General features: G+C 40.7%; 1 protein-coding gene across 3 annotated transcripts in view; it reads right to left on the bottom strand.

The window, feature by feature from the left end:
• Positions 1 to 4,645: 4,645 nt before the first annotated feature.
• The window catches only part of ANXA10 (annexin A10), a 45,619-nt gene continuing 26,365 nt past the window's right edge, over positions 4,646 to 23,899 (bottom strand). For 2 of the 3 annotated variants that reach the window (XM_065596531.1, XM_065596530.1), the window contains exons 4-12: positions 21,706 to 21,819; positions 20,046 to 20,136; positions 19,140 to 19,219; positions 12,881 to 12,934; positions 12,660 to 12,753; positions 11,323 to 11,418; positions 9,909 to 9,967; positions 6,692 to 6,814; positions 4,646 to 4,990 (exon numbers count right to left, since the gene is read on the bottom strand). In XM_065596531.1, the coding sequence (XP_065452603.1) occupies positions 4,922 to 4,990; positions 6,692 to 6,814; positions 9,909 to 9,967; positions 11,323 to 11,418; positions 12,660 to 12,753; positions 12,881 to 12,934; positions 19,140 to 19,219; positions 20,046 to 20,136; positions 21,706 to 21,819 (780 nt within the window). In that variant the 3' untranslated portion in view covers positions 4,646 to 4,921. Of the gene's footprint in view, positions 4,991 to 6,060; positions 6,100 to 6,691; positions 6,815 to 9,908; positions 9,968 to 11,322; positions 11,419 to 12,659; positions 12,754 to 12,880; positions 12,935 to 19,139; positions 19,220 to 20,045; positions 20,137 to 21,705; positions 21,820 to 23,899 lie in introns of those variants that run through there. The other variant, XM_065596532.1, reaches the window with a different exon arrangement.

Raw genomic sequence — 23,899 nt, 5'->3', positions numbered from 1 at the left:
GTGTACGGCTTCATGAGCCATGGCATTAAGGGGTAGGCTGGGTCCCCAAGGATCACGATAGGCAATTCAACATCCCCAACGGTTACTTTCTGGTCCGGGAAGAAAGTCCCTTCCTCCAGCTTTCGAAACAGACCAGAGTGCCTGAAGACGCGAGCATCATGTACCTTTCCCGGCCATCCCACGTTGATGTTGGTGAAACGTCCCTTGTGATCCACCAGGCCTTGCAGCAGCATTGAAAAGTACCCCTTGCGGTTTATGTACTCGGTGGCTTGGTGCTCCGGTGCCAAGATAGGGATATGGGTTCCGTCTATGGTCCCACCACAGTTTGGGAATCCCATTTCAGCAAAACCATCCACTATTGCCTGCACGTTGCCCAGAGTCACTACCCTTGATATCACCAGGTCTTTCATTGCCCTTGCAACTTGGATCACAGCAGCCCCCACAGTAGATTTGCCCACTCCAAATTGATTCCCGACTGACTGGTAGCTGTCTGGCGTTGCAAGCTTCCACAGGGCTGTCGCCACTCGCTTCTCAACTGTGAGGGCTGCTCTCATCCTGGTATTCTGGCGCTTCAGGGCAGGGGAAAGCAAGTCACAAAGTTCCATGAAAGTGCCCTTACGCATGCGAAAGTTTCGCAGCCACTGGGAATCGTCCCACACCTGCAGCACGATGCGGTCCCACCAGTCTGTGCTTGTTTCCCGGGCCCAGAATCGGCGTTCCACGCCATGAACCTGCCCCAGTAACACCATGATTTCCACATTGCTGGGGTCTGTGCCTTGTGAGAGGTCTATGTCCATGTCAATTTCCTCATCACTCTCTTCGCCGCGCTGCAATCGCCTCCTCGGCTGGTCCGGGTTTCGCCTTGGCATGTCCTGGCTCTGCATATACTCCAGGACAATGCGCGTGGTGTTCATAGTGCTCATAATTGCCGCGGTGATCTGAGCGGGCTCCATGATCCCAGTGCTAGCTATGGCGCCTGGTCTGAAAAAAGGCGCAAAACTAGTATCTGACGGACCAGGAGAAGGAGGGAGGGCGGGAGGGAGGGAGGGAGGGCCGAGTGACGACATGGCGTACAGGTACAGGGAATTAAAATCAAGAAAGGTGGCTGTGCATCAGGGAGAAACACAAACAACTGTCACACAGAATGGTCCCCCCAAAGATTAAACTGAAAACCCTGGGTTTAGCAGGCCGTTGATTTCACGGAGGGAGGGGAAGCAAATGAATACAGAACAAAACTATTTTTTACATCTTAAGCTGGCAGCCGACGGTGCAGCATGACTGATAGCCTCTGCAGTACGATGACGACGGATACCAGTCGTAATGTACCATCTTCTACCAAAAGGCAAGAGGCTGCTGCTGTGTAGCTATGCAGCCCCACATCTGCCAGTCCCACGTCTGCCAGCACCCAGATCGCCCTCGGCCTCTTCTGGGTGCTTAGCAGACAATACTGGGCAATTGGCAGAAAATAGCATACTACGACTGATAGCCATCATCATCGAGACAGTAGCATGTCTGCCCAGGTGCCCATGATTGACAGCCACTGCAGTACGACGACGATGGTTACCAATCGTAATATACCATCTTCTACGAAAAGGCAAGGGGCTGGTGCAATGCAGCCCTACGGCTGCCAGCCCCACGGCTATTAGTCATGCTACACCGTCTACCGCCAAAAGGCAGTTAGCAGCTGCTGCTGTGTAGCAATGCAGTCCCACGTCTGCCGGCACCCAGAGGACATATGGTGACGGTGAGCTCAGCTGAGCTGAGCGGGCTCCATGCTTGCCGTGGTATGTTGTCTGCACAGGTAACCCAGGTAAAAAGGCGCGAATCTATTGTCTGCCGTTGCTCTGACGGAGTGGGAGGGGCCTGATGACATGTACCCAGAACCTCCCGCGACACTGTTTTGCATCATCCGGGCATTGGGATCTCAACCCAGAATTCCAATGGGCGGCAGAGACTGTGGGAACTGTGGGATAGCTACCCACAGTGCAACGCTCCGAAAGTCGACGCTAGCCTCGGTACTGTGGACGCGGTCCGCCGACTAGAGCACTTAGAGCATTTTATGTGGGGACACACACAATCGGCTGTATACAACCGATTTCTATAAAACCGGCTTCCATAAATTCGACCTAATTTCGTAGTGTAGACATACCCTCAGAGTCTGCAGGAAGGGTCAGAACAGGGATAGGAAAACCAGTAGGGTGGACACTAAGACCCAGTGGTGCCACAAATTTTCAGGTGCCCTACCCAGCTGCCTATGCCTGAGGACTGACCCGGGTGCCCCCAACCACTCACCGCCCTAGGCCACTGCCTAGTTCGCTAGTGCTTGCACCGGCCCTGTCTGTAGGGGCCACCTCTCCTGTTCACCAGATTTGCTTTTTTTTCCCCCAGACCCACCTATTGTGCTAGGTCAGGGGTGGCCAATCTGAGCCCGAGAAGGAGCCAGAATTTACCAATGTACATTGCCAAAGAACCATGGTAATACATCAGCAGCCCTCCATCAGCTCCCCCTGCTCCCTCCCCCGCTCCCAGTGCCTCCCACCCACCTGCAGCCCTGCTGATCAGCTGTTTCATGGCATGCAGGAGGCTCTGGGACGGGAGAGGGAGGAGCAAGGGCATGGCAGGCTCAGGGGAGGGGGTGAGAAGGGATGGAGTGGGTGCAGGGCCTGTGGCAGAGCCCAAGGGTTGAGCAGTGAGCACCCCCCCGCCCCCGGGACATTGGAAAGTTGGCACCTGTAGCACCAGCTCTGGAGTCGGTGCCTATACAAGGAGCCGCATATTAACTTCTGAAGAGCCACATGTGGCTCCATAGCCACGTGTTGGCCACCCCTGTGCTAGGTGCTATGCAAACAAATAAATAAAATAAAACCTGCCCTGGCCCCAAAATGCTTAGAATAATTCATACCTAGAATACAGTATGCCAGCTTACAAAATATTTATTTAAAATCAATCTGAATATTTTTCTTTGTTCTTTGTCTTCCTTCAATCACACCTGGTTTTGCTTATAGCATTACCTCATAGCAGTCCAAATGCTGGAGTGATGAAGCCCGGAGAGGAATAACAAGGATATATAAAAGAATAAGAAGTGGAAAGCCAAAAGAGCAATTTACCATTTAAATGTTCAATGGCCCTGATTCAGCAAAGCACTTAAGCATGTGTGCTAAAGGGATTACTCGTGTGCTTAAGTGCTTTCCTGAATTGGGGCCAAAGTGATTTAGGCTCAGATTATTCCACCTGTATGTTTGCTGAATAGTATCTTACTGGACAAGAATACTCTTGGGAAAATTCCATGTCCCTAAATTAAAAATTCTGACCAAAAATTAAAAATTCTGCACACAATATTTTAAAATTCTGCAAAATTTGTCAAAATAACCCTACATAATCAAAGCAGTTTCAATTATTTGGGTAATTTATTTCAGAATACCTGTCAGCATACCTGTCAGCAAGTATGTCTGTAACAATACAAACACACAAAATTTCCCCCAGGAGTAGAGAGTTAAAGAAACCCCTACAACAACCCAGTTCCTGCTTCTCTGCCCCCTTGTTCCCAGAGCCCAGCTGTGGGGGCCCCTCCTTGCCCAGATACCTGTACCCCAGACATGTCAAACCCGTGGAAAAAATGCAGAAATTGGGCTTGTTTTTGGCTTAATTGGCTTGTGAGTTGCTTGTTGGCTAGTTTTTGGCTTGTAGCTTGTTGCTTCTTTTTTTTTGATCAGCTCCCAACAAGCAGGGGCAAGGTGGGGAGAGAGTCAGGGGTGCACAGTGGGCTCACCACAGTCCCAGACTGCAATCTGGGGGGAATCTAGTACATAGAGGGTTAGGGTTTGGCTTGGTTTGGCCTTGTTTTGAAATGGGATTAGCTTGATTTTTGACTTATTGTGAAAGTCGGGGTGCTTATTTACCATGTGAAAATTGGCAACTGTGCTTGGGGGCTGGCAGGCAATGGCTTGAAAGTCCTCAAAGTCCTGGGATGGCCTTGCCAGGCAAGCTGAGGGGCTGGTGGCCAAGTTACAGTCAGTCATCTCCCAGTATTCCCCAGGTTCTCCCGGTTTGACAAAAGGGAAGGGAAGAATAGGGGGACCCAGGGTCTCTCTTTACAGCAGGTCCTGGCTCAGGGCCCAAAGGGGAAAGGGTGAAGTGTGTCTCAGTTCCTTTTTGTAGGTACACTAGACTAGCCTCTCCTGTTCTCTCTTCAGTTTGGGGCATGGTCTCACACTGCTTTCATCCCAGCAGAGGGTTGCTCAAACAGCCTCAACAATTCAGATAGTCATTTGGGACTTCCCAGCTTGCTTTTTAGTGTCCAGTTATTCCCCCTCGTCAGGGAAAAGAGGAGAGAAAAGCAGTCAGTACCCTGGTCTCCCAGTCAGGTCTTACCCACACTAGTCTTACCCATAGTCCACCCTACCCCTATGGATCCTCTGTCCCAGAAGCTATTGCTATAAACTGCCTTGTTTGTTTCCTTCCTGCAGACAGCCTCTCTACTCTCTCCCTCCCCCTGATTGTCAATGTCCCTTTTTAAACAGGTCCTCCATTGGAAGCATGATTTGAAGCTGTGGAGGAGCAGGGCCTTCTTGTTCCAGTACTGCTCCATCATTCCCTTGACGTGGGGTCTGTAAACCCCATCATAAGGCAAAATAATACACATACATTTTAGTTAAATAGAATTGTATTAGTTTTACATTAGATAATGTATTTCACAGTAACAGCATTTCTTCACAAGTTGGGAAAAATCATATTCCTGACAAAACAAGTTTGTACATTTGTCTTGTTTTCAAAAAGATTTAAAGTTAGAAAATATCTAGCATTGATTCGTCCACTTTTTTATATAGAGCAGGAATAACTAATAGTTATAGGAAATGTGGCTGGCTTGGATTTCTATTAAAAATGGAGCCATACAGCTTTCAAAATTCATTATCTTCTTCCTTTAATAATCTTCAGCATCACCAGCACAGATGGCAAGTAAAGCTGTCTCATAATGTCCTGAAGCAAAATGCTGCAAGGGAAAGAATCTTTTTGTGATGATAATTTTTCCTCTCGCCCAGCCAAGAAAACCATTTTTGTGCATTAGGGACTGGAGGACATTTGAGAAGTTGTGGGTTTTGCCCAAGACTTTCAATGCTTCATAAAGATTCTAGACCAAGATTTTCAAAAGTGATTAGTAATTTTGGATCTCTCATTTTTGAGAGGGGTGTGTGTGGGCAACCTGAGTCACCTACAAGGTCTGATTTTCAGAAGGTAGCTGCTCAGCTCTTTCTGAAAATCAGGTCCTTTTAATGTATCTGAAATTGGGCACTGAAAATTCATTGATCAGTTTTGAAAATCTTTGCCCTAGATATTTTCTGATAAAACATAAAAAACATCATAAAAACATTGGAAAGGTTTTTACTGTACTGAATCATTTTACAAGAATTTAACAATACAGTTCATGCTTGTCTGGAGATATGGGACTGACAGTACAAGAAAAATATATCCTTATGATGGTTGCTATGTAAAAAAACCCAACACACTCAGTAGGACAGATTTTGATTTCTCTTACACTGATGTAAAGCCAGAGTATCTCCACTGACTCCCATGAATTGAAGTCAGTGGAGATACTCTGGATCTACATCACTGTAAATCAAATAAAAATCTGGGTGATCATGTTTCCAAGAAAATAACTCAGAATAAAAGACCAGATCCTGCAGACACAGAACCTGCTATGCTTTTATTGAGGTTAATGGCAAAACTTCAGTGGGACTGGCATCAGATTCATTTTAAATGTTTATTATAATTTTTCCCAGTAGTATGAGTACCCAGTAATGCAGGGTTTTGTTTGTTTATAGAGGAAACAGATGCACTAGGAAGTGAAAATCTAGCTCTATAACAATAAGTTTATAAGGTTAAAGATGGAAACAAGTTCATGCTGATCAAGGACAAACTGATTGCAGGATCAGCTTTAATTAGATTAATAAAAGAGTGCTAAATGAAAGAGAGGCCTTGGGGGTGGTGAAGCACTGTTTTAAGGTGGATGTGATGAAGCTAAATAATAAACATACATTTAAAATGCTCCCAAGTAGTGCATGGTGCTGGTACTGTGCTTCATGGTGGATGTGCCAAGGACACCTGAATATTTTAAGCCAAGATTAGTTTTGCCACATGATTAACAAAAGAAGCATAGCACAGGCAAGGGAACTGCAAAGGTCATTTTACATCACTCCAGTAAGCTTAAATGACCACCTATGGGTTGCTCCACAGCCCAGAATATCCAGAGGAGAGGGTGCTCTGGCCATACCACCTCCCTCTCCAAATTGACTCTGGGCACAACCTCACATCAGGGGGTTATGCAGGAAGACCACAGAGCTGCTCCACACATTCTACACCAGTAGGGGAACACCTTTTACAAAGTATTTCCCCAGCAGGCAGTTCTGTCCCGGGGGCGGGACAGAATCCGGCCTATAATATGAAAGTGTGATTAGAATTTAGTGGGAAATATTATCTCATCTTTATTGTTCACTTACTGAAAGTAGTCAGAGGCACTGAACTGATGTAACATGAGTTCAGGAAGCATATTGTTACTTCTGCCTTTGCATCAAATGATTAGATTAGGATTCAGAATTAACTCAACATTTGCTATTGTTAAAGCTCTCATATGGATATATGAAACTCTGCTATTGAACTAGGTACTGTATACATGCAAAAGTATAGAGTGACTTACTTTGATATCATGAAACAGAGATTTCCCATATCTCTCTTTGTATCGTCGTCTTATATTCATCAGATCTATTTCACTTCTGGCAATCAAAATCCTGATAACAGTTTTATTATGGAAACCATACTCCTAAAAGACGAGAAAGATATGAGGAAACTTGGATGAGTCTATCTATCTGAATATATTAATATTATGTGCAAATGAGTAAATTGATTAGGCCATCTAGGTATATATTCTGGATCTGAGAGAAGTTTGAGGTGTACAGAGGTTTTACTATACTGAGCTTTCTCATGTATGAATAGTGCATTTCATATTACTGTGTAATTGAGATAACAAAATCTGCACATTAAACGCCACTTCAAATTTTTTCTTTAAGTGTTATCTTATTAATGGACAGTTGTATTTACTACTACTTTTTTTAAAGCGTGTGCTTAAGTGCTTTGCTGAATCAGGGCCTCAGTCAGTCTTTTTTGTTGACTGCCAACAAGAATGCCAGGTGGGATGGTGGCTTTTGTTATGTGCAATTTGTCCACTTAAGACTAGACTGAGACCACCATATTTTTTCACATAGGTTGCCGAACAACCATCTGATTCTAAACAGGTTTAGAACTGTAATGCTTTGTATCCAACCATGAATCACGTGAGCTGTTCAATTTCTCAGATAGATTCTGCATGGAGGAATGGTGAGAAAGAAGGTAGGTGAGATAATTGTGATGTTGCACTCCATATGTTTTATGGAAATATATTTATAAGTGTGAATATGATGTAACTGAAATATGCTTTATGCAAAAGGTCTCTTGTAAGGTATCATTACATAGCTTATAATTTACTGAGTATGTTCATCCTATTTGTATGAATGTATCATTCTTGTATCTGAAGCTAGAGATATAAATTATTACTCTGAAGTCCTATTGTAACTATGCAAAGTGTGGGCCATTAATGGTGGCTTGGAATCTTGATGGCTCCTATCAACTAGGACAATTGGTTGTAAATGGCTCTGTTTACTTATAAGCCTTCCTGTATACCTGGGCACTAGCCAGTGAATAATGAAGTCTTACAAGACATGTGAACATGTCACATGATACTGGAATCCATCTTAAACCTGGAGCTTTTCCATTTAGAAGGAAGGGTGGGAACCCAGAGAGAGACAAAGGATTTCCTTCTTGAGCCAAAGATATAGAAGGGGGGTGGAACAGAAAAAAGGGGGCTGCAGTCATGAGAAGTCCCCTAGTTACCACCTGAGCTGGAGCTAACAGAACTGTAGCAGGGGAAAGGATTGGGCCCAGACTAAGAAGGAGTCTTGTCTTTGAAAGTAGCTTATTGGACATCTCTGAGGGTGAGATTTACCTGTATTCAGTTTCTTAATGTATTAGGCTTAGACTTGCGTGTTTTTGCTTTATTTTACTTGGTGACTTACTTTGGTCTGTCAGTTATTACTTGGAACCACTTAAATACTACTTTTTTTTGTTAATAAAATCACTTTTGTTTATTATTGAACCTAGAGTAAGTGATTAATACCTGGGGGAGCAAACAGCTGTGCATATCTCTCTATCAGTGTTATAGAGGGCGGACAATTTATGAGTTTACCCTGTAAAAGTTTTATACAGAGTAAAATGGATTTATTTGGGGTTTGGATCCTATTGGGAGCTAGGTGTCTGGGTGCTGGAAAGAGGTGACCTGCTGAGTGGTTTTCAGTTAAAGCCTGCAGCTTTGGGGACGTGGTTCAGACCTGGTTCTGTGTTGCAGTAGACTAGTGTTGTCTGTCTCAACAGGGCAGGGTTCTGGAGTCCCAAGCTGACAGGGAAAACAAGCTCAGAGGTAATTTCAGCATGTCAGGTGACAGTCCCAAGGGGGTCTCTGTGATTGAACCCGTCACAATAATATCTTTTATTGGACCAATTTCTGTTGGTGAGAGAGACAAGCTTTCAAGCTTAGACAGTGCTCTCCTTCAGACACTTCTGGAGGAATGGTGACATCTAGTGGACAGTAACATTAATTCAAACAATTTTGAAGGTTGCAGTGGAAATATTTACTTATTCAAAATGTTGGTCTATTTAAAGGTGGCAGGTTGAATTTATCATTAGCTATTCACACTACCAGAATAAAGTAGCAAGGGATACTCAGAAAGCTGCATTTACAGGATTTGATTCTTATTTGGTGGGTGCACTAAAATCTTTCTAACAAAAAGATTTTACAAAAATCATACTTCTAATATTAGAAGCTTTCTTAACAGACTGATGCTAATCATGCAATATTCTAAATAGAAATCTGACAAAAGTTTGACAAAATCTGATTGACTAATGCACTGTGGAATGGAATATTCTTTAAAACGCCTACTATCAGCAGCATACCATCTCACTAAGCATTTCATTGACATAAATCACTAGACACTAGGAGGAAACTGAGAATTTACTTAATTTTGTTTAAAAAATTTCTGCAATTTTATGTAATGTATTTTCTCAAAAATCTATTTTGCTTATGAAAATAAGAAATAATTACAAAATGCCACATTTCACTCAAAAATGATCCTGGTTTAGCACAACAATTTGTGAAAATGAAATCAATTTTGAATTTGAAAAATATGAAATGCTCAGATTCAGAATATTTTCAATTTTGTCATGAATACTTTACATAAATTTACATCAGCAGCACACAATACAAAGAAAACACACATTCATGGTATTTTTATCCCTATGCAGTATTTGTGGATACTTCTGAGTGCATATGCATATACTTAAATTTGTACCCAATGTTAATTTTTTTAAGCTAATGTGCATAAAATACTAGGATTCCCTAGTGGAGTCCCATTGAAAATATGGCGATTAGTATTTTCACACACAGTATTTCTATTATGCCATTCATAGTGATATTTATTAAAGCGGTACAGCGGGAAGTCACATAAGAATAGATCATATTGAATAAAACGTGCACTTTGAGTTTTGCCCATCGGGGGGAGATGCAGTCCATACAAAATGATGGTTTTCAGTTTTCAAAAAGTTAATGCAGTTACCGGACAAGTAGTGTTGGAAGAAAACCCGTCTGTTGTTCAAGCACTATGGCTTTGAAATTGATAACATTACCAAAATTTTTAAAACAAGCAAGCAACACTTTAAAAGTGGAAGTTATTAAAACCCCAACCCTTTTAAAGCAAATGAGCTAAATCATTCAAAATAGAGACAGTAAAGCTGTTCTTTAAAATATGTGAAAGAATAGTGCTACTTACATGGATTGCATTGTAAAGCCTATATGCAAAATAGGAAGGTTTATCTCGAACACAGAGAACTAGGAGAGATATGTTATGGAGAAAAGGAGAAACATTATATTTCAGAAACCTGCATCAACAGCGTGTTTATGTGATCTTGAGGCTGCTTATTGGGTTGAACTGAAACAAGTTGATGCCAGTTGATAGAAACTTTCTCACATTGCACAGTTCATGGCTGTGGGTCAGGCTGCCCCTTCTATCTTAGAAAAAACCTGGGGTGCTCCTCAAGAAGTTTTCCTAACAATACTCATTCAGTGGGAGGTGACAGAATTTTCAATCCTATGGAATTGCCCGTTGAAGCTGCAGATTATAAAATTCTAATCTCAGGCCAACTGCAAGAAGCCTCTCTGTTTCTGTACTGGCTGTGGGCCTCCCCCCCAGCAGACAGGGCAACTTTACCTGTGACTCATCTTAAAGATGCTGGTAGTTTAAGTATATGGTTTTATTTTTCAGTCATAATAATCTGCTATTTATTTATAGGGTTTTTTATGGTGTTCATCACCATACTATATAAGTGCCTCACAAGCTTAATGAATTTAGCCACATGACATCTTTGTGAGGTAGGGAAGTATTATTATTGTAATGGGCGATGTGTGAACCCCCCTTCAGGAAACCTAGCCCTCTACTCCTTCCATTCCGCTTGAGGCCCTGCCCCCACTCCATCCCCCCGCACTCCATCACCCAGCCAGAGCCAGAGGAGCCCCAAACCCCCCACCACAGCCAGATGGATCCTGGCTGGCCCAGCGGAGCTGCCCTGAGCCGCAGCCTGAATGCCCGAGCCATCTCCAGCCCAGTCGCCTGAACTGCCCCAAGTCTTGGCCGCCTGGAGGAGCTCTGAGCCCTGCCATGGCCTGACCCCAGGGCCGTGGTGGGGAGCATTAACAGAGGTTTGGGGAAGCTTAGCATCCTCCAGCCTCCGTTACGCATTGCCCATGATTACCGTCATTTTACAGATGGGGAAACTGAGGCACAGAAAATTTAGAAGCTTGATCCTACACCACTGAAGACATGCAGTTTTGCCATTTGTTTCAGTGTGAGCAGGATTAGTGCCTAATGGACTTGCCCATGGTCACACAGGAAGTTTGTAGCAAAAACGGAAGCAGAATCCAGTTCTCCTCAGCCCTAATCCGGTGACCACATTTTAGTTTTTAGCCTCAACCTATGATGCAATTTAAATGCCCTTTCTTCTATATACCCTTAGATTGTTGGTTGATTTTCTTCCAAATGTTCAAAGTTTCTACATCATATATGAAAATTAACTAGTGGGGAAAATAGCACAAAAAGCTTATATTTGCATCTTTTAATGGACCAGATATACTATACTATATAATTATAAAGAAGTTATTACCAGTGTAAAATAATCGTTTTATTTTACCTATTGCTACCAGCAGTTCTTGAAAGTATCCATCGTAACATTCATTAATAGCATCTACTATATCTTGCCCAGAGATGTTTTGGAACTCCTGAAAAACTTGAAAGAAATGAATACATGTTTATTTATATTCTGTATTAAGAGTAGAAACTAGCTCCAGCAGTTTTATTGCTGTTTACTTTTGAGATGTCTATTACCTCAAGGTAAAACTTAATCTAAAATAAGAGATTGGTACAGATTCTCAACCCAATACTCAGAGCAAAGCAGCTGGAAAGCTGCCCTAAAAGGGCAGCTGTCAATTTCTTGGCATGGAGTGAGGGGTAGAGAATAGCATAGCCAGGTCTATGCTAACACCTGCCCCCATCCCCCCATGAGGTGGATTGGGGTTAGGAGTATGTTCCTGCTTATCCTTGTTGATGTAATAACCTCCAGGAGAGCATTACAAGCTGAAGTCAATTAGTCCACCCTTTATACTATAGAGCTGTCTGGAGAATGACAAATCCATTTTGAGATTTGTTTTCATTCCACACTGGAACAAAACCAAAACGTTTTGAACGTTTTCTCAAAACGGTATTGTGTCTAAATGTCCATTTTTGGACTGAAAAGGTCAGGTTTTCGATTCATCTCACTCTCTCGATACACATGAGCAACTGACCTCAGAAGCCTTCCCATAGAAAATGTCAACATTGACATGTTTCTGCAGAATGTATCAGCTTAAATGGAACACCACGTTTTGACAAAAATATGTTTAATTAAAACTGTTCCAACCAGCTCTATTAATCAGCTGTTACTTGTTTGGTTGGGTTTTTTTTGGGGGGGAGGGCAGTATTTGCCCCTGTCTGCCCCCCAAGACTGGGAAAAGTGGAAAGGTGGCTTCAGTGCACTTTTGACTCCCTCCCACCAGATGAATTGAGTGTGAGCTCCAAGGATGCGGGAACAATTTTTATAGTGGGGGTGCTGACCATGGAAACCACATATTTGGTGTTTGTTATTACTACTTCAAGCCAGGGGGTGTGGCAGCGCCCCCAGCACTCCTAGTTCCAGCACCACTGGTGAGGACAGTGCAGCTGAAGACTGAGCCCATCACCTTAATTGTCATCTCTATGATGCATTTTTTTCACTATCTATTCTACGCTGGGTTCAGCTTCAGTTGGAGTTTTGGGAGCACAAAGAATGTAGGCTCAGGCTCCTGTTTCAGACTGCACTGGAACCTGAATATTGGTTTGTGAATTCAGCTTCCGTGTGTATAGTTAAAATTATGCCTGTTTTCTCTGTAAGCTATATTTTCCCATTATACATTCAAGTACTGAGTAGTTAGATTCATAAGTGATGATAATTACCCATCCACAACTGCTGGTAACTCTTGTTGCACAGGATCATTTGCATCATGTTTTTGTGTTCCCCTGTTTTCTGCTGACATGCTTCCCATAGGATCTAAGGCATTAAAATAATAACAAGGTGCAAAAGATCATCAGTTCCAAACCCCTTTAAACAAGACTTTCAAACAGCTACATTTTTGTTTTCTGTTATTTTTGAGAAACTGACAGGTGATTGTAGTTACCATTGCATCCTGAGCACCCATAGCAGGATCTGCATATCCTTCCTCCCGGGTTCCCTGTAAAATGTTAAAACATTTTTCCTCTTTTAGTTCTTCTAAAATGACTGCAAGAGAATGAGATGGTCTTTATATAATACTACTTCTCATTCACTGAGATATCCATTCCAGGATTTTACACAAGAACGGTGTGTGATACAGCTGGTCTATACAGCCCTAAAATATTCTACAGGTCACATCGGGAATTGCTATGGCACCTGTCCAAGGGCCATTCCCTTAGGATGGAGGAATTCTAGAATCATGATGGGACTGATGACAGGAAGTAGTAGTAGAGGTGAATATAAGTGGGTTCCCTGTGAGATCACATTTTTAATTAACCCTTTACTTACATAAAAGAAAAGTTAGTGAATAACTAGATGACATTACCTGCTAATAAAGTTATTATAACCCGTGGTTATGACGTGGAAAATAACTGTACAAATGGCATCTTTGTGTCTCCAGTTTATTTTCCACTGATATGTTCATATAACTTTGCTGTTTTTTACAAAGAAAAAAAAAACCACACACTTTTTTTTCTCACTGTCCAAACTGCAAGATCAGTTGAATCAAGTAGTGATCAATCTGCTTTACACTGCATGTTACCATCATCACCTATAGTTAAGATTCAAGATTGAGAAGCTGCCTGACAATTTTGATAATGTATGAGTCAAAATAGAATACAGCTTATTCTCCTGTAGCTCTTTTGGCTTTGCAGTTCTGTAAGCCAAGCAGATATGATTTAGTTAATACACTAGGATCAGATATATTTAGTTGTAACAAAAGAAAAGTCTTTTAGAATAACTTCTTTTAATCATAATTACAGTGTAAGGATACAAATAATCCCAGGTTGCAGGAGTCATAATTCTCAGACAGCACTTAATCATTGCCTTAATTATATGTTTTTGAAGCAATTTACTTTAGTTTGGAGTTGACAATCATTCTGCTACAAAACTGAAAGTAAGGATTAAAATTATGTATTGTCTGCCAACTACTAAAATGACCAGTTTTCAACTCTTGCCTGGAAAATATGTTAATTCACATTTTAATTAAATTGTAAAGAATTTGCACAGAACAAAGAATGAAGTTCTTAGTGACAAGATAAATTGCTTAAAGGAAATTTGCTGGAGTGACTTCCTGTGATTGACATGAAACTGGAAAAATATGACAAGTGGACAATAAAAACTGAGCAGCAGTGCTCTACATAAACAAAAAACCCTACAGTTAATTTTTTTAATGACTATTCTTGGCATTGTTTGATCCGATAATCCTACAAATGGCATCAATATTCTTATTTTTAAATTCCAGAAAATTGTGATATTTTAATTCATATCCATACCAAAACCTAAATCAACTCTTCATGTCATATTAAAAGTCTGGATAATTATAATTCGATCCAAGTACTTACATTAATTAGGAAGTAATAAGCCTTCCAGAAGCTTGCCTCTCTGAAGAATTTTGCCACTACCCATTGATTGATGGTGGTGGCGGGGTGGGGGGGGGGGATCATATGCTTTTTCCTTATGAAAAAGTATTATCGGCCTCAGTATTGTAATTATGGCACTCAGGTAGATTGCTGCTCCTGCACAGAGCCCCATTGACCCATATTATAAATGCCTGTGTGCTATCAATTGCAGGATGAAGGCCCCAGAATTTAATAGAGAGTAAACCAGTACATTTTTATAGAAAACATAAAAAAATAGAAACTGTTGATACAGAATGACATCCTTTCTATAAATTAAATAGAAATAGATAGAAAGAATCTAATTTTCTATTTTAATCTGTAGCATTGTCCAGTTTATTCTACAAGACTATCCAAAAGAGAAACTATAAAAAGGATAATCTTTTAAATTAAGTGCCATCTGACTTTTCTACAGTTGTTTTTATTAACATATATAAGGTAATATTCACACACAGATAACAATTAACAACTTACAAAGAAGCACAGTATGAAACAGTGCAGTTGGAGTTATCCAGAGCTCTTTTTAGGTTCCAGAATCTGAGATGAGTAGCTGGTGGGATCCTGCCTATCTGGTGATCCCCAGTCACCCTCTTTGGGGATATTTGTGGCAATGTGTTTTGATAATGAGGACTGCAGATTTTAGGGCAGGATGTTTTGTATTTGTCCTGATTGTAAGACAAAATTGCCATGGCTTTAATGAGGGTAAGAACTAAGATATTGTGTAATCTTTTCAGGGTGACAAGGAGTTCATCACCAGTGAAAAAATCTGTTGAACATTAAAAGGAAAAAATCTCTCTTTTGCAGTGCCTACATCTGGAACATACATGTTTTCTCTCTCCTTGTCATCCACTCCCCATCTCATTTCGAACCTCATCAGAAATCATCCTTTTCAACCTTGAACTTATGTTTTATATCTTTGCCATTCCTCCCTGCTAGACCATGTGCTTTTATTTATTGTTTAACTCTGCAAAGCATTTTGAGATAATGGTCCAGTTCATTAGCTGGTATGAATTGGTCACGTTCATCAGGTGTTATAAATTGGCATAGCTTAATTGAAGTCAATGAAGCTATGCTTATTTACACCCACTGAGAATATCCCCCAAAATTTGTATGAAAGATTCTGTATAAACAAGGCCCCCATTCTGCAAACACACACATGAGTAGTGCCCTTTATTCTTGTAGGTAAAATTACTCACATGCATGATGTTGGCAGGATAAGTGCCTGAAATTACATGGTATTGAATTAGGCCCTAATTTAGTAAAGTGTGTAAGCACTTTCCTATTTTTAAGCATGTGAGAAGTCACCTTGGCTTCATTTATGTGCCTAAAGTTGGGTAAAATGTTTAAGAATCATGCTGAATCACGGCCTTAATCATTAAGACTTACTATGACTGAAAGTTCTTTGGAGCAGAGACCAGGCCTTCATATTTTTGTACATCACCTAACAATCCTGATTGGGGTCTTTGTGTACTACCCTGATTTAAAAAAAAGAAAAGAAGAGAAAATGCACAGCTGTACATGCTTGTGCTCCACACCTTTCATTTCCTCACCCTCGTGTCCAACCCTGCCACCGAGTGGTGGGACCTCCTACCACCAGTGGAGGGTGAGGAACTCTGGTGGGCCAGTCTGTATTCCACATTGGTCTTGTGGCCCTCTGGGGATATTAGTTGGCAGCTCGTTCATGGAGCCATGAGCATGGGCATGTCGTTGTTGCAGTTCACCTTTCTTGCCCCTTGTGTGGCATGAGGGAGACCCCAGTGCACATCTATCTTGAGTGTGCAAGGCTACAGCCCCTTTTCTGGCTTCTCCTTAGGTTATGGCTGCACTGTTCTCTGCACTTCCTGATTTACGCACAGCCCAGCTGTTGCCCCACAAAGTCATGAGACCTCCTCATCAACCTCTTCCTGGCGCTGGCCAAGGTAGCCATTCACCATATCAAGAGGAGGATGCTGGATGGGGAGGTGCTCTGTTACTGTGGGGCCTATTTCTACTCCTCCCTCAGATCACATGTCCGAGCAGTGTTTCTCAGGGCTAAGTCCACTGGCTTCCTGGATGCCTTTGCGGAACAGTGGAAGCTGTCTGGTATTCTCTGCTCAGTGTCTCCTTCTGGTTCCTTGCTTTTGACCCTGTGACCTTCCCTTAGGGTTGCCAACCCTCCAGGATTGGCCTGGAGTCTCCAGGAATTGACATGGATCTCCCGGTGACTTGAAAGCAATCCCAGAGATTTTAATAGGATATTTTAAGAAATGACATTATGTCTTGTTGGAAAAAAAATCTCCCAGAATAGCTTCAGTCAGAGTTGGCAACCTTACCCTCACTCCCATTGTTGTTATTCATCAATTGTCCCCAACTTCAGTTGAGACCTGGGTTCAGTAGTTTCTCCTCTTAGGCTGGTAGAGGAGCCTTTAGATGAGGGCAGGACTTGCACCTATCATAGAATCATAGAATCATAGAATCATAGAATCATAGAATATCAGAGTTGGAAGGGACCTCAAGAGGTCATCTAGTCCAACCCCCTGCTCAAAGCAGGACCAATTCCCAGCTAAATCATCCCAGCCAGGGCTTTGTCAAGCCGGGCCTTAAAAACCTCCAAGGAAGGAGACTCCACCACCTCCCTAGGTAACGCATTCCAGTGTTTCACCACCCTCCTAGTGAAATAGTTTTTCCTGATATCCAACCTGGACCTCCCCCACCGCAACTTGAGACCATTGCTCCTTGTTCTGTCATCTGCCACCACTGAGAACAGCCGAGCTCCATCCTCTTTGGAACCCCCCTTCAGGTAGTTGAAGGCTGCTATCAAATCCCCCCTCATTCTTCTCTTCTGGAGACTAAACAATCCCAGTTCTCTCAGCCTCTCCTCATAAGTCATGTGCTCCAGACCCCTAATCATTTTTGTTGCCCTCCGCTGGACTCTTTCCAATTTTTCCACATCCTTCTTGTAGTGTGGGGCCCAAAACTGGACACAGTATTCCAGATGAGGCCTCACCAATGTCGAATAAAGGGGAACGATCACGTTCCTCGATCTGCTGGCAATGCCCCTACTTATACAGCCCAAAATGCCGTTAGCCTTCTTGGCAACAAGAGCACACTGTTGACTCATATCCAGCTTCTCGTCCACTGTGACCCCTAGGTCCTTTTCAGCAGAACTGCTACCTAGCCATTCGGTCCCTAGTCTGTAGCAGTGCATGGGATTCTTCCGTCCTAAGTGCAGGACTCTGCACTTGTCCTTGTTGAACCTCATCAGGTTTTTTTACCCTCCCCCGGGTCTTCAATAAGTACTCACTCCCCATTCTCTGTCACAGATGGTTTTATGGTTAAAGCCATTGAATGCCACCCAGAACAATTAGATACTTCCCCTGCCTCTCCACATAGTTCCTATGTGGTACTGGGAAAGTCATGTAAACCAAAATTTTGAAAGATGTCCAGGGCTTGATGGTACTCACTAAATAATGCATGTAGTTACATGCTGAATAATCAGGATAAAGAGAAATACAGAATGCTTATTAAATGAGCACTGTCCATTCTGTGCACTGAATGAGGAAGGGGTCATGTCGAAAAAAACAGCAATAAGACTGTATCATAATGCATATGTACAAGGGAGCAAAAATAAAATTTCTCAGGAAATTTCCTAATCCTGGTATTTCCTAACTTTTGGCTGGTTGACTTGTCAACCTTAGTGTTCTTTTTATGTAGGAGTTTTTTTTTCTTTTAATGTAATACAAATATAGAGTCAAAGTTTCGGGTCCAGATGCAACCACAAAAATGTGCAGTCAACCATTGTGACTGCAGCTCTCCATTTTCCATGTGCAAACAGTCATTTGTGTACTTATTTGTAAAAACAAATGCAAGTACAAAGGTACATATAGATTGCTGTCAGTGCACCTGTTGCTTTTGATCCATATTGTGAAAGTCCCTAATTCAGTTTTCACACTAAACATATTTAGATGTTTAAGCTGTAATAATTCCTGAAATACAGTAAAATTAATTAGGCCACTAGCATGAAGGCATCTTCCCCCTCTGTGTCTTTTTGATAACAGTATTTACTGTCCCATTTCTCCTCTGTCCCTTGCCTTATGGCACAATATTTTAGGGTTTGATTCTGTAAAGAGTTGATCACCAATTTTGAGCTGCTGAGTGAGAGTCTCCTAATTCAGTGAGAATTGACCATATCTCAACAAAAAGCACTCAAGCACTTTACAGGCTCAGGAAGTTTGTAAATAATATTGACAATCCTCCTGCATGAAGTATCACCACAGTGTAAACAGCATGTTGTTTGGCAGATTTCTTCAGCACAAAAAACATGTTTTTTTGAAAACAGAAGGAATATAAAGATCTGTTTAATAATTTCTTGCATAGTCAGGTCAGCTATTTCTCCATTTTTCTATGTGACATACAAACTGTAATATGGACAGTACACTCCATTAATGAAGAAAAATAGAGTTTGTGAAAGAAAAATCTCATTTGGATATGAAGATACTCTCTTTTTTGAGCATAGGGTCAGACGCTGGCATTTTCAGATTCTCGTTCAATAAAATACTCAATTGACCTATGGTTGCATTCAAAAGCCAAAGTGAAAACAGATGAAAGAATTCAAATTCTAATCTTTCCCCTTTTTGCTGCCACTTCAGAAATGTAGCTTTTCAACCATATTGAGCATGGATTAGTTTTAACTCTAGCCAACTTAAAATCTGAGGGTCCTTCAGCAAAATTAGAAGATGGTTCTGCATTTAAAAAAAATGTAAAACATATTTTGAGTTTGTACAGTACCTGAGCGAGGTTCATAAGTGTGTCTCTGAAGTGGCCTGAAGTCTCAGAATAAATGTCTTGTTGAAGATCATTGTTGTATTCTGGGGTGCAAACCACAACAAACTTGTGTTAAATGTGTAATTTGTAGAACACACAAGTATTCTCTGAATAATGTTAGTGACGATTTGCAAACAATGATGAGTAACAAGAATAAAAACTATACTCAGTATATTGACATTTGCAAGTCTTTAAACACTTTTCAGTGAGCAATAAATTGGCCTAATCATGTGGGGATAGATCTTCAAAGGGATTTTCACAAGAGTTTAAGCAGGTTAGGCACCTAATTCACTTAACCTGCTTATGCACTTTTGAAAATCCCATTAGGTGCCTATCTGCATCTTTAGGTGGCTAAACGCCTAAAAATCTGGTCTGTAGTCCCCACGGCTAGCAAGAACCTCCGTGACTTTAAGAGGATTTTTACCTAAATAGTGACCATGGGTTCAAGCCTAAAATGACAATTAGTTAGAGAACAAACAAACAATCCCCCCAAAACAAAAAAACAACCCCCCTCCTTCTTTTTAAAGATTTAAAGAGTTTAATCTTCCTTCAAAAGTTATAGTCCAAAAATATCAGCCTGTGGACTGAGAGACATTTCAAAGATCACAGAATCATGAATGTCTAAAAAAACTGAGATATTTTTATGCTACTACATTAAAAATTTAAACTTGATTTATACATTTTGCTTCAGCCTTTTATGTACAATTATCCTGAAACAAGGAAAGAGAGAAAACAATTGGCTTTAAGAAATCATCTTTGGAAATCTAGCTCTTTCAGTCATGCAACTATATCCAGAACCCACTTTTAGTCAGAATTGCACCCTTGTAGGATATGCTACTGTATACTTAAATAAAATAAAATAAACAATACGCATTAAGTAGGCTTCTTTCATTTGGAAGATCTCCCCATTTGATCTTGAGGCTAATATATCAATTAGACAGTTCTCTTCCATCTCTGCTCCCTGCAAGGAAAAAATAGCAAACAAGCAAGGTCATTACTAGTAGAGATAATGGCTTCCAATACAATGTGTAATATTTGTCAAGGACAGTCAAAGAATGCTAGTCTCTGTTCGAAGAGTTCATGGTTTATTTTTATGGGTTATTTTCCTATTAATAAGAGTACTGATTTCAGTCTTTTCGGGGTTACAGATTAGCTTCTGTGTAATTAGTATTAGAACTGAACCTCCAACACTAACACTTAAAGTTAAGCATGTGAAGTCCTATTGCTAAGGCACCATGGAGAGCGAGACAATGCCCTACCAAAGGAGAAAATGCACGGGGATGAATAATTCATTCCGAGGGAGCAATAAAGCCCTTTTAAATATGTGGGGCTTTGTAAAGAATTAAATGCATGTACTAAGCATGCTGTCCCTAATTGTGCTAGGGGTTTAGACAATTTGAAATATATTTGAACATCAATAACATGCTGTGCTTCCAGTTTCTCTTTTTTTGGAACTACTTAGAAGTATGTTTTGCAATGTTTACAACAGTACTTGATTTTTACATGAAGTACTTCTTCATTACTGTCATACCATGTAGGATTGCAAATCATTACATTTCCCCACAAGGTTGTTGACTTCAGTTCGTGAGTTTGAATTCAGGTGAATGGATGCTACATATACTGCTTTTGATAGGTGCATACAGCTCTGGTTAATAACAATGGGAATTACGAATTTAGAATAGGAGAAGAATATGTCAGCAAAGCCCCAATTCTGCAGAGTTATGTATGTGCATTATTTTAAGCATCCAAGTAATCCCATTGATTCCACAATTAAGGTACAAGTGTGTAAAAAAGCACAAACTTGATTCAAATGCAGAAACATTCTAGATTTGCCAATCCTGGTCAATAGTGATAAAAATAGTATTTCTGATGTTACTAATGGGCTATAATAATCTCACTGCTAACCATCATTTTAAAAATATACCAGTAGCTCTAAAAGTGCCTTGATATCAACTGTTAAAAAAATGACAAAGTTGGTGCTCATTTTATTTGCTGGCAATGACTGCTTAATACAATAAAATAGTTCCTAGCCTTGAAAATGGGAATGAAAGCAAAATGTTAAAGGATAGTCATTGATTTATAAAAGAGTAAGGTAAGTATTAGGGTGCAGACAATGCAAACACTTATGCATGTGCTTAGCCTTATGAGAAAGATTCAATGGGACTACTCATATGAGCATATCTAAGAATATGTCTAAGTGTTTGCCGGATCAGGGACTTACATTTCAGTTAACAAACCATACTGTAGAAATATGTGATTTTCTTCAGTTATCTGTTTATATTCATCTGTTAAATTATTGCTGTATTTTTTAAAGCTAGATTATTTATATTGCTTTTAATATATAAAATATTGATTTAATATATAATTATGTATTTATATATTAAAAGCAATATAAATAATCTAAACTGAGAAATGCCTTTTTAACAGTTTATCATTCAGTTATATGTCAAAGAATCTATGAAACAGATGTGAATTGCTGTAATCAGTGCCTATAAGTAATAATCTAAGTATTTTTGAGTTAGACAAGCACCTTCATAGCATGCCTGAGCTCATGGGCATCATAGGATGCAGGTGGATACATCAGGCCAACCATAACGTCTTTGAAGTGATGAGAGAGATTCTCTTTCAGGTCCATAATCAAATCCTTGGAAAAAAGATAATTAGGATTATTGTGGTACTCATGCTGTGCAGTGGAATATTAATCACTGAAAGCATTAAAAATAAAAACTAGCAATTATTTTTGTGATATAATAAAAAGATGAGCCCTGCAGGCTGGATTGTGGCTACAGTTAAGTAACAAAAACTCTTCTCAAAGCTGTGCATATCCTTGTTGATAATATGGGTAAGGCTACTGTACATACAGAAAGAAAAAGAACACAGCAATGTTGGCTTATGGTTAATTAGAACATAGGTGAACCCCCCTCCCCAATATTTAGAAATGGAAAAGACTTACACTGGTAAGGAAAGACATTTGGGGCCAAATTTTAAAAGGGTCTGCAATCTGCTTTGAAACATTCTCCATCAACTTGTGTATGCAAATCTTTATGAACCCAGACTTTTAGGTGTGCCTGTGCAAACAACTTTTGTGTGACATCACCACAACTATATTTTATGGGTTGTACTCAACTATATTTGTAAGTAGGTTTGTAATCATATGCAGAGCTGGACAGAAAACAGTTTTCCCAGCAAGTGAAACTTGTCAAGATTTTGAAAATGGACTCATTCCACATCTGGATGAAACTGAGACCTTTTTGAAGTTACTCAATGAAAAAAAAATATAGGAGAGCTTCGAGGCTGGTGATTATAGTACTTGCCTGGAATGATCTGAATCAGGCAGAGGGGGACTTATACGTGAGTGTTTGTCTGCTTTCCCACTCTTTCAGTCTCTTTTGCTGGAGTGCTTCTGGTGTGCATAAATAATTAACTCTTCATTTGAGCAGGGACTTGAAACTCCATCTCTGGTTAGTGGTCTAGCCACTAACCTATAGTAAACCTATAGTCAAACCTATAGACTAACACGGTTGCTACTTTGTAACCTATAGTCAGTCACCCTCTCAAGCAATATTTAATTATTTATACAAAATGTAACATCTTCAGCCAGCAAAACTGAGCTAGAGACACACTGATTTGGAGCAAGTACTCTGTTACATAGGCTAAAGGCATGCGGTAACCACAGGACTATAATCTCTCTTAGTCCTGTTCCTCCCTGACATTCCATCCTGGACCCGAGGAACTTTTCTTGACAAAAATGTGTTGAACCTAACGCCTTCCTACAAAACATTTCTGTTTTGACAAATAAACATTTCATGATTGAAATAAATCTTTCAGCCAAAAATTCCTCTAGTCATATGTCAGGGAGAAGAGATGGAGGCTAGTCAGGAACTTAAAATGGCAAGAAAGCTGTCCCTGATCAGAGGGGCAACATGAGGAAAGGTTTTATCTTTGCTTATCTTTTCCTACTTTCTAGCACCCTTCATCTGCTATACTTTGTGAATACTAGACTTATTTAGTGAATGTGTCCATTTGCATTTATCACATTTGCTGGACGTTTTTCTCTTGGATACCAGCGTGTGATTCCTGTTAAGGTTAATGAGACGTATGGGTAAGTACTAAGTAGCGAATGTCCCCCTAGTTGATTTTAACAATGCACATGGAGCTGTGATATACATTGGAAAATAAAAACATTGCTGCCTATTGTGACATATCACATAGTTATACTTCTTGGGGCAGACCCTCAGCTAAGAATCTTCCCCCTGGAAACTACATACTGCTTCTTTCTCACTACTAAAGGATTCTCTTCATGGACTCTTTCTTTGGGGTATAGGAGATTTCTAGGGACTTTCTGCCTCCCCCCCCATGTTATTCACTCCCCAGACAATGAGAAATCTTGAAAATACATGCCTCAGGTTATTGGCAGTTAGTGTATGCCTCTCCCTTTTTGTTTTTTATTTTAATTGAATTTAACAAAACTGGTATGATGGCACTGGAAGCTTCTCCACAGCCCCATATGCATGCGTCCGCACTGATCTACAATGTACTTATTGAGGGGATAAGAATGTCCATGCTCTTTATCTGTTTGAGGCTTTCAACCTCTTAAGACTGCCAAAAAGCTTGTCACTTGCAGCAGTGGTGTGTTATTGTGTAGATACCTATTCACTTATTTCCTATACACTAACTAAGCAGGCATCAGGACCCAGATCCACAAAGGACCCAGATTCTTAGCA

Source organism: Chrysemys picta, chromosome 5 (genome assembly GCF_011386835.1).
Source record: "Chrysemys picta bellii isolate R12L10 chromosome 5, ASM1138683v2, whole genome shotgun sequence".
Taxonomy (NCBI): domain Eukaryota; kingdom Metazoa; phylum Chordata; order Testudines; family Emydidae; genus Chrysemys; species Chrysemys picta.
The sequence above is the reverse complement of the archived record's forward strand: the minus strand, read 5'-3'. Positions and strand labels throughout refer to the sequence as shown.